The sequence below is a fragment of the Nicotiana sylvestris genome, chromosome 8 (assembly GCF_000393655.2).
Source record: "Nicotiana sylvestris chromosome 8, ASM39365v2, whole genome shotgun sequence".
In the NCBI taxonomy this organism is placed as follows: domain Eukaryota; kingdom Viridiplantae; phylum Streptophyta; class Magnoliopsida; order Solanales; family Solanaceae; genus Nicotiana; species Nicotiana sylvestris.
The window spans coordinates 193,934,084-193,944,607 of record NC_091064.1 but is presented as its reverse complement, the minus strand read 5'-3'; the positions used below and the strand labels follow the sequence as shown (position 1 = coordinate 193,944,607).

The 10,524-nt window shown below is 38.4% G+C and overlaps 1 protein-coding gene across 1 annotated transcript; it reads right to left on the bottom strand.

The window, feature by feature from the left end:
• Positions 1-613: 613 nt before the first annotated feature.
• On the bottom strand, positions 614-1,189 carry LOC138876190 (protein gar2-like). The gene is made up of 2 exons (XM_070155095.1): positions 949-1,189; positions 614-888 (listed from the first exon to the last, which is right to left on the bottom strand). Exons 1-2 carry the CDS (start codon positions 1,187-1,189, stop codon positions 614-616), a joined length of 516 nt encoding a protein of 171 aa, XP_070011196.1.
• Positions 1,190-10,524: the final 9,335 nt, after the last annotated feature.

Below are 10,524 nucleotides of genomic sequence, written 5' to 3'. Positions count from 1 at the left end.
CATTTATGACTCTGTCTGGTAGTTTGAGTATGAGGGCAGGCCAGTTGATTTGCTTTCCTCTCTCCAGGCATTCCATAAGAACCAGATCCATGTAGTTGGCAGTGTGCCTTCTCTCCTGTCTTGACAATAAGCACTTGTCGACAAACTCAAACACCACCTTGTGTTGAGGCCTCATCTCACTTTTCTGCACAGCTCTAGCTTCATTCACATTCTCTGAATCATAAAACCTTTTGGTGATTTCAAGGGCAGTGGGGAGGGAGTCCAGGCATGGCCAACTTTGCCTAGTATAGTCATCAAACCCTTTAGAGGGTATGTCCAGAATCTCTCCCAGTTTCACAGCATCAAACTGCACTTAAACTCTCTTCACCTGGCTACTGATAACTCCATCCTTAACAGCAGCATTTGCCATAAATTCAATCAACTCATTTCTAGCTAGTCTACCTTCCATCTGAAGGACCATGTCCTTCCATCCCTGAGCAACCAAAGAGTCTACCAATCTCATCATCCCTGGTTCCACCAGGTCCTTCAACAATCTACCTTTTAAGATTTTTCTTCTGCCAAAAATGGCAAGTTTATCCTGTTCCTTCTCATATTCATCTTCTTCTTCTTCTTCTTATTTTTCTTCTTCTTCTTCTTCTTCTCCACTCCAATCATCATCATCGGAAACTTTGGTTTGTTTATCTTTCACTGCAGATCTTGTCCTCTTGGCTAGTGTGGGTTCAGTAGCTACAGGCACAGAGGAGGACTTCTTGGAGGAAGTCTTGGGTGTAGGAACCTCCACTATTTTACCCCTCTCTTGATGGACCAGTTCCATCTCTTCTTCCTCAACAGCCTCTAAGGATTCTGCACCCTTTCCCTTTCCCTTATCCTTTTTCCTTCTCTTGCTTTCTTCTCAAGCCTTTTGTAGATCAGCTTCACTCTGTTTTACCCTACTTCTTGTGGCTCTACCCCTAGGCACTGAAGAGGTAGTAGGTGTTGGGTATGAGGCTTTTCTTTTCTTGGATGGCTTGGGAACATTTAGGGCTTTTGGTGTAGTAGCTTTGCGTTTCTTTGGGTCATAACATGCCCCAACCTTTTTCATTAGGTCAGCCAAGGTTTCTTCAGTAGATGAAACAGGTTCATCTCTTTGTTTGCTTAGATGAACCAACCTCCCAACTGCTTCCCCAGAACCACTTCCCCCTGACTTCATGCCACTCTCATCTAACCTATCTTGTGCAACCCTACATATAGCAAGAAATGTCCGTTTCCCTTTTCCCTCTCTTCACCACATGCACCATCTCTCTCTTTTTCTTTTTCAGACTTCTTTTTACCTCCACTCCTACTCGTCTCAGGCAACTCAACATCCCTAATGGGTCCAATCAGAACAAACCTAGTTTCTAAGTTTTCAACCTCAGAAGAACTTACCTCAGAAGGAGATTCTTGAGTCTTTTAAGAGTCAAAAGAGCCATGTCCATCTTCCTCAGTCGGGGATTGAAAGGATTCAGACTCAGAGCTAGAATCAGACTTTGGAGCTGGGCTTTCTTTCACTTGGCTAGCTTTCAACCTTTCATTTAAAACCTTCCTCATAGCCCCAGATACTACAGTTTTTCGAGCAAACATTTTCTGCCTTCGAAACCTAGGTTTTGGAGATACACTGGGTGGAGTAGATGAGGATGAATTTGAGGGAGATGGTGGTGGAGGAGTGCCAGGATGATCTTGTGGGTTAGACATGATTCTTCATTTCTTGAGAGAATTTGGGAATTTTGGAGAAGAGGGCAACTCGAATTGAAGAGGAATTTTTGATGGTTTTAGAATTATGAAGAAGACTGGAGATATGGTGTGTATTTAAAGCGAAGTAGACATTAAATAAGTAACGACTGTTTTTTCAGGGGTCAAATAGAAATCTAATCAAACTGAAATTCTAGAATTTTAATGATAGATTTGGCTTCCCTAGATATTAGGCGAAAATCACGGTTTAGAGTTCTAGATGGACAGAACTGGTTCAATGCTCAACGGATAGAATTTTCTAGGAATTTGACAAGTATAGGACTTCTGCTCATGATTGAATTATAAATCTTTCTAATTGTGCAGAATATAGAAAACATACCTGAGCTTTCATATGAACCCATACTGATGAATCAGGTTCATCATATAGAACTCTCTTGAACATGCTTCAAATGCCATAATAGAGAAAATGTTGTAAGAGATCAGTGAGTCATATATACACATGTCACAGGAGTATACTAATTAAAGTATGAAATTAAGTACGAATTAATCTAGATATTTACACAAGGTTAGAATTCCTAGCCATGCATTCTGAGATGGATCTATTAGGTGATCTTAATCATCCCCAATTCCAACCTATTCATCTCAAAGTTTTCTCTACTCAGTGATTTAGTGAAGATGTCAGCAGTTTGCTTATCAGTAGCACAGAATTCTATGGAGATCAAACCTTTCTCATAGTTGTCTCTTAAGAAATGGTGCATAACATTTATGTGCTTAGTCCTCTTATAATGAACATGGTTCTTTGTCATACTTATAGCACTAGTGTTATCACAGAATATAGGAATGCAACCAACTTCAATGCCAAAGTCTACTAGCTGTTGTTTGATCCATAGCAATTGAGCACAACAAGAGGCAACATCAATATACTCAGCTTCAGTAGTAGATAAGGCCACTGAATTTTGCTTTTTAGTAGCCCATGACACTAGACATGAACCAAGGAAGTGTGTCATACCTGAGGTGCTCTTCCTATCCACTAGGAAACCTGCATAATCAGCATCAGCATATCCTACTAGATTGAAATTACTACCTTTGGGGTACCAAAGACACATATCAGTGGTGCCTTTCAGATATCTTAGTATTCTCTTGACAGCAGTCAAGTGAGACTCTTTTGGATTTGCCTGAAAATGAGCACAAATCCCTACACTGAAAACAATGTCAGGTCTGCTGGCAGTAAGATACAAGAGTGAAAAAATCATACCCCTATACAACTTTTGATCAACTGATGAACCAGGTTCATCAATGTCTAATTTAGTGGCAGTTGCAATGGGTGTGTCTATTTCTTTTGATTCTTCCATTTTAAATTTTTTGATAAGCTCTTTTGCATACTTCTGCTGATGGATCATGGTTCCACTAGGACTTTGTTTGATCTGCAAGCCTAAGAAGAAGTTAAGCTCACCCATCATACTCATTTCAAACTCGCTCCTCATTAATTTTGCAAAGTCCTTACTTAGCTTATCAGTGGTGGCCCCAAAGATTATGTCATATCATATATTTGTACCACAAGGAGATCCTTACCTTTTCCCTTAAGAATAAGGTACTGTCAATTTTACCTCTTTTGTAACCATGCTCTAGTAGGAATTTGGACAGTCGTTCATATCATGCACTTGGGGCCTACTTGAGTCCATAGAGAGCCTTGTCTAACTAGTACACATGCTCAGGACATTCTTTGCTCTCAAACCCTGGAGATTGTTTTACAAACACTTTTTCTTTCAGGTAGCCATTCAGGAAGGCACTTTTGACTTCCATCTGATGAAGAGTGAATTCCATGTGTGCTGCAAAGGCTATGAGAAGTCTGATTGCCTCTAGTCTTGCAATTGGAGCAAAAGTCTCATCATAATCTATGTCTTCCTCTTGACTGTAACCTTGGACCACCAGTCTTGCCTTGTTTCTTGTAACTGTTCCATCTTCATCAAGCTTGTTTCTGAAGACCCATTTTGTACCAATAACTGATCTGTCCTTGGGTCTTGGAACTAGATGCCAAACTTGACTTCTCTCAAACTGATTGAGTTCATCTTGCATTGCATTCACCCAATCTGCATCCTGCAAAGCCTCAACAACATTTAGGTTCAATAAGAGATAAAAAGGCATCAAAAGCACAAAGATTCTTTAATTGTGATCTAGTTTTGACTCGAGATGTTGGATCAATGATAATGTTCTCAATAGGATGAGAACTTTGATACTTGTGAGGTTTTACAACCAACTGGTTTCTGCTAGATGCTTCTCCCATGTTCTGTTGCTGAGAAACATGGTCATGAACAGGTTCTTTTAGGGGATTTATTTCAATTCCTCTTTGATCAGTTCCCCCTGTCAGGTTACCCTGGATGGAAGAACATGTTTCATCACATGTTCCTTCTTTTGGTGCCACTTTGACTTGTGCAGAGGCTTCAGTCAAATCCTTTACCAATCCAATGGCTTCATCTTCATGTTCATGTCTCTCAGAAAGAATGTTAGTTTCATCAAATACTACATGTACACTTTCTTCTACACACAAAGTTATTTTATTGAACAATTTATATGCTTTGCTATGTGAAGAATATCCCAAGATTACTCCCTCATCACTTGTGGGATCAAACTTACCTAGGGAGTATTTTCCATTATTGTGCACAAAGCACTTGCTTCCAAATGCCCTAAGATGGGATATATTTGGTTTTCTCCTTTTAAGTAACTCATATGGAGTCTTGTCTATAAGAGGTCTAGTCATGCATCTATTGATAATGTAACATGCAGTGTTTACAGCCTATGCCTAGAAGCTATGGGGCAGTTTACTAGAAATAAGCATAGTCCTAGCCATGTCTTCAAGAGTCATGTTCTTTCTTTCAACTACTCCATTTTGTTGAGGGGTCCTAGGGGCAGAGAAGTTATGAACTATACCATTTTCATCACAAAATTCAGCAAACTTAGTATTTTCAAATTCAGTTCCATGATCAGACCTAATTGATGCAAGTTGATTTCCTAATTGTTTCTGAGTTTTTCTAACAAAGGCAGTGAACATGTCAAATGCTTCATCTTTAGATGTTAGAAATAGTACCTAGGTAAATCTAGAATAATCATTAACAAGTACTATTACATATTTATTTCCTCCTCTACTCATGGTTCTCATTGGACCACAGAGATCCATATGGACCAGTTCCAATGACTTGGTTGTGCTTACCATTTTCTTGCTCTTGAAACATGATCTTATCTGCTTCCCCCTTGCAGAGGCCTCACAAACTTTATCTTCTTTGAACTTGATGTTGGGTAACCATATCACCAAGTCCTTAGAAACCAATTTATTTAGCTGATTCAGACTGGCATGACCAAGTCTTTTGTGCCATATGAGGGGATTATTATCCAGCATATTTAGGCAGGTTAGTTCATTTTCCGAGAGAGTAGACAAATCTACAATATAAATATTGTTAACTCTTTTTCCCTGCAAAACAATCGTGTCAGTGGTAAGGTTAATCACAAAGCATTTAGTAGAGGTGAATGCTACAAGGTTACCTCTGTCACATAGCTGTGACACACTGATCAGGCTGTATTTCAAGCCATTTATCAAGTAGACATTCTCAATGGAGTGAGAGTCTGTCTTACCTACCTTTACAACCCCAATGATCTCACATTTCTTCCTATTTCCAAAGGAGACATTGCCTCCCCTTAAGTCCTCAAGTGAAAGGAACTGGTTCTTGCTTCCAGTCATATGTTTTGAGCAGCCACTATCTATGTACCATATTTGGCTGCTTCCCTTCACTTGGACCTGCAAAAAGAAATCAGGGGTTAATCTTAGGAACCCAAACTAGTTTGGGTCCCTTTTTATGGGCAAAGGGATAAATCAGATTCCTTCTAGCCCACCCAGGCAGCCTATTTTTTTCTTGAACAACAGTTTTGTTCTTTTGACTAGCCTTTTCTTTTGCATTACATTCATTTTTGTAATGGTCAGTCTTGCCACAATGTGTGCAAATTTTGTTCTCAGGAAGAGTGAGGTACTTGCTTTTAGGATCCCACTTAGGTGCTTGAGTCCCATAACCAAGTCCTCTTTTATTGCTACTGTGATGTTCTTATAGCCAGGAGAGTGCATCAGAAGCCTTGTTCCATTTGCAAGTTCTGTCTAGTTCATGTTTTGCTTTCCCTAGATCTTCTTTTAATACTCTTATCTGCTCATCTTTCCAGTACAACTCATCCTTCATTTTTCCTAAGTTTTCTTCTAGGGTGAGATGTGTGTGATCAGGTTTCTTCTTTCATGTTCCTAGTTTCAGTTTTAGGTTCTCACATCTAAGTTCTAGGACACTAGTGTCAAGTTCAAGAACCTGGTTCTTCAACTCAGTATTTTCACTTTCACTCTCATTAGCCCTAGACTCTAGATTTTTGCACTTCCAAGAGACTTAAGTTCATTTGTCAGTGTGGTGAACCTTGTATACATCTCTTGGATGGTTTCTGCTTCCTTCATGGTGAAATTCTCATACTGAGAATACAGCAGTATTCTTGTAGACCTCTTCACTTGAGGTGTTCCTTCATGAGCCATTTGCAAATTGTCCCACATTTCCTTAGCAGTGGTACAACTTTGAATTCTACTGTACTCATCTGGACCTAGTCCACACGCAAGCCATTTCTTGGCCTTGGCATTCTTCTCCCACTTCTTCAGGTCTTCAGCAGTGCAGTCAGCTCTTGTCTATGGCAAATCCACTCCTTCAGCATTCTTCTTAGTAGTTGCTAGAGAACCATCAGTGACTATGTCCCAGAGTTCATAGTCTTCTCCTATGATGTGATCTCTCATCCTATTCTTCCACCAAGAATAGTACTGACCATTGAAAAGTGGAGGCCTAGCAGTGGATTGCCCTTCCCAGTTTCCAGGTGGTGTACTCATGTTAATCTTTTCCTAAGGTGTTAGCCTCTTCAAGGATAACCCGCTCTGATACCAATTTGATGTTCTAAACGTCAATACCACACAAGAGGGGGTGATTTGTGTGGTACCCAATTTTCGCTTTAGAAGAACCTGGTTCTTCTAGGTGTTCTAACTACTGTTGTGTGCGGAATAAAAAGTACATAAAATAAAGAACACAAAGATTTTTACTTGAAAAACATCTGGCTCAAAAGGTGAAAAAATCACGACCTACTGCTCAGTAGAATTTTCCCAAACTTCCACTAAAATCACTGAGCCAAACAACATTTACAAAAACTCTTTGTAAACCTAAGGATTAACTCTAATCCCTTGTAGCACACAGCCTCAACTGTTGCGACAACTTCAAGTTAGCTTATAACTTGAACACTCAAAGTACCTAATACAATTGCTTCTATGAAAGCTGAAAGGTACAACTTTAAACCACCTACTACAATTGAACTAGAATAAGAAAAAACACAATAGAACTGGTTCTTCTATCTCGTTCAAGTAGCTTCAGGAGTGCACACTCAAATCTCACATAAATTGCTTGCAAAATCACCTTGCTCTTTTGCTTTCAATTTAGTTTAACTTCTGCGTTTGTGCAATACCTGTAAAAGAGAACAATCACTGTCATTTAATAGGTTAGAAATCAGAGTTTGATTGGGACTCAATTTCTGATCTTCTATCGTTATCGTAGTTGAGTCCTTGAAGATATCAAACTCTAACACTCTTTTTATCCGGATTGTGTTCTCTTCATATAAGGCGACTTTCTCCCCTTATCCAATATGCAACCTTTTCGATCAGATCATGAGATATTGCTGCTTGATCAGTAGGACTTATCTCCTTCACGTGCATCTCACATGTGTAGGTTAATCATGACAGTGCTTCACAAGATGGGCCTGGTCCATGACTGAGTTCATTTGTCATTCTTCAAAACTTCACATGTTCTTAGGACACGCCACGAAGGCTTTAATCTCCAAAATGGGAGTAGACAAAACCACAAAGGTTTTAGTCTTCAGAACTGTAAGTTCTCCAACAAAACGCCACGAAGGCTTTAATCTCCAAAACAGGAGTAGACAAAACCATAAAGGTTTTAGTCTTCAGAGCAGTAAGTATACCACAAATACAGAAATAAAGATATTTAAATTCCTTAAGCTTGTTGGTTCTTGCTGTATTTGTAAATAATAATTCTGGAGAAAAGAAAGTTAGCGTATAAACGTATAAACGAAACAGTAATTAATTCGAGCCCACTGAATTCACAGTATTTCCTTAAGGAATTTAATCCCCTCCTAGTACCCCAAGGTTATAGATTATTTCCTATCAGGATAGAACGAATTACACACTGGTGTAGCGGTACTTCAAACCCCAGTGTTTCAGCGAACACAAAGTTCGGCAACAAATCACACTTATTGTTGCTTTCTTTGTAGTTTAAAACAATGCAGAACAAAGGAGGAGAACTCGGAAGTCGAATGGAAATTCTTAGAGGAAGAACTGCAATTTATAGCCAACGTTGAGTTTTAACTGAAGAGGAGATCAACAACAGGCAGATTGCTCTCAATTCCGTTTCTGTCCGTGTTCTTTTTTTTTTCAACAAGCTGCTGCACGTATTTATGGTGCAACCACGCTACTATTGGAGCAGTCACTTGGAACACTTGTTATTATGGAGCAAGCACTTGGCCATGGTGGGAAAAGCACTAGGCTGCTGGAACACTTGGATTCTATCCACGGATTGGAAAACATCCGTTACAAACACGAATAATATTATGTTAATATTCACTATTAACAAATAGATTTGGTCCAAAAAATTAATCAATCAATCAATCATTTGACCAAATCCAAATCCAAATCCAAATCGCCTTCTTCTTAACTCTTTAAGAGCTACAAGAAGAGCAATTGTATATATACCCACCAAAAGCCTTTTTCTCTTCCAATATGGGGCAATGTCTCATTGTCAAGAGAGGAAAACTTAAAATTTTACTCAAAAATTTCATTTTCCCTCCATTTCTCATTCATCCTCTTCTTAAGACTTTTTCATCTTAAAAAGAAACTCAACAAATAAGACCCAACAGACATGACTTTATTGGTAGACATGGATGCACCAAAAAATATTTTTTGGATTTCGTGCAAAAGTTTCGTATAAGGTGGACTTGCTATGTGTTCACGGATCCTATATTTGCAATTTTCTGTTGCCTTAGCAAGTTGAACTACCGCAGATTTGGTTGGCTAGACATTTATGTCTCGTTGAAATTGAAAATAGTGTTAACCAAAGAACTTCTGTCCAATTTACACTCCAGCTTAGACCGTGTGAGCTTTGGATCTCTCTGGTTCTCTAGGAATGCCTTTCTAGAAATTATGCAACAGTAAGTATGTAATTTGATTGTCAAGCTAATCTTTACCTATCTGACTGTTAATGATTGTTAGTCTTAAACATCTTCATTCGAACAAGCCCAAGCAAACAGTAATGTCATTTCAGTAGATATATTAACTGGTTGTCATCTAGCAAAAGTTGATATAGGAGTCAGAGGTAACTTCATTTCACTGATTCTTTTAACTGAGACGTGTATTGCCGCTCCTCGGCTATAGTATATATAGTAGTATCCGTATATATGTATGTAAAACTAGCTAGATGCCCTATTGCATCTGTTTTTAGTGTTAAAGCGACAATTTATAGGTGTAAAACTTTTAATTTCTTTGTGCGAACTGATGCCATTCACAATGGAATGTGAAATTATCTGAATGTTCATTAACTTTTCTAACAGATATAATGTAATTTCATAGTTAAAAGAAGAGACATGATATGTATCTGTCTATGTTCATTTTCATATAGACTAGAGTCGCCTTTTGTGATACTCATCTTAAACCTCTAGTCGAATATGACATACATAGATTATCCACCCTGTCAGCTTTGAATAGACCTCCTACAGACTTGTAACATGAGTTTCTGCAGATCCTGGGCTCGTGCTCAACACGGGCATCAAACTCTCTAGTTTACAATATATTTGCCATTATCTACGGATTTGTAGCTCTTCCTAATGGTTGGTTGTCCTCTTATAACATTGTCAAAGGAAGTAATAAACTAAACCAATTAATTTCATCCTAATAACTAGCTATTGAAACCTTTATTGGGGCTTGATAATTCAACCAAATGAAAGTTTCACACTGCCCAAAGGAAGGAAATGGAGTAGCAGATGGACTAGCTAAGCATAAAAGCTCAATGCTGGCTTACTTGAGTGCAGAAATATGTCATAATTAATGCGCAGGAATTACCTAAGGAAGTGCTAGGGGAGCTTACCGAATGGATATTCTCTAATTGTCTACGTAAATTCAGATTAATTAATAGGCAAACTAAGAGGAAACAAGTTTACAACAATTATATGTTGTACAAGAAGGGATGTTTTTCATATAAATTTTGGTAGAAGGTAAGATACTTGATATACCTAACCATAATGCTTTGGCTGGGATCAAATGTATATAGGGAACCTAATATAATTGTACTAAAAGGAGAGAACAGAATTTTCTCTACTATTTGTACATATCAACTGACTAAATGCCTCAAGGTTCAAAAGGAATAGGATATATTATAGTAACACAAGCTGCATCAATGTTAAACTTCCTAGAGGTACCTTATCAAATATCCTTCCTATAGGTGTTAGTGTATCATTGAGTTTGGCTTTAGCTAAAACTCTTAGCTATCAGAATGATACTGTTTCTTTTCCAAGAATAAGAAAACTTCTGCTAGTACTTGTTCCTGTCTTTTCTATACCTTAGCTAAGATGGAGGGGTGGAGAAAAACTACCAGTCATATCATATTCTTTAAATTTCTTTTTGAGTTCCCTTAAAATTAGGTACAACTTGCATTATAAACACTTGAAAAGGCCAATCAAGCAAGAAGTAGCACCAAGGAA

Excerpts from the sequence above, each read along its gene's own strand:
- LOC138876190 (XM_070155095.1), bottom strand. The coding sequence starts at position 1,189 with ATGAAGTCAGGGGGAAGTGGTTCTGGGGAAGCAGTTGGGAGGTTGGTT. Across the intron at positions 889-948 it reads TACCTCTTCAGTGCCTAGGG|AAAGCAAGAGAAGGAAAAAG; the intron begins GTAGAGCCACAA and ends AGGCTTGAGAAG.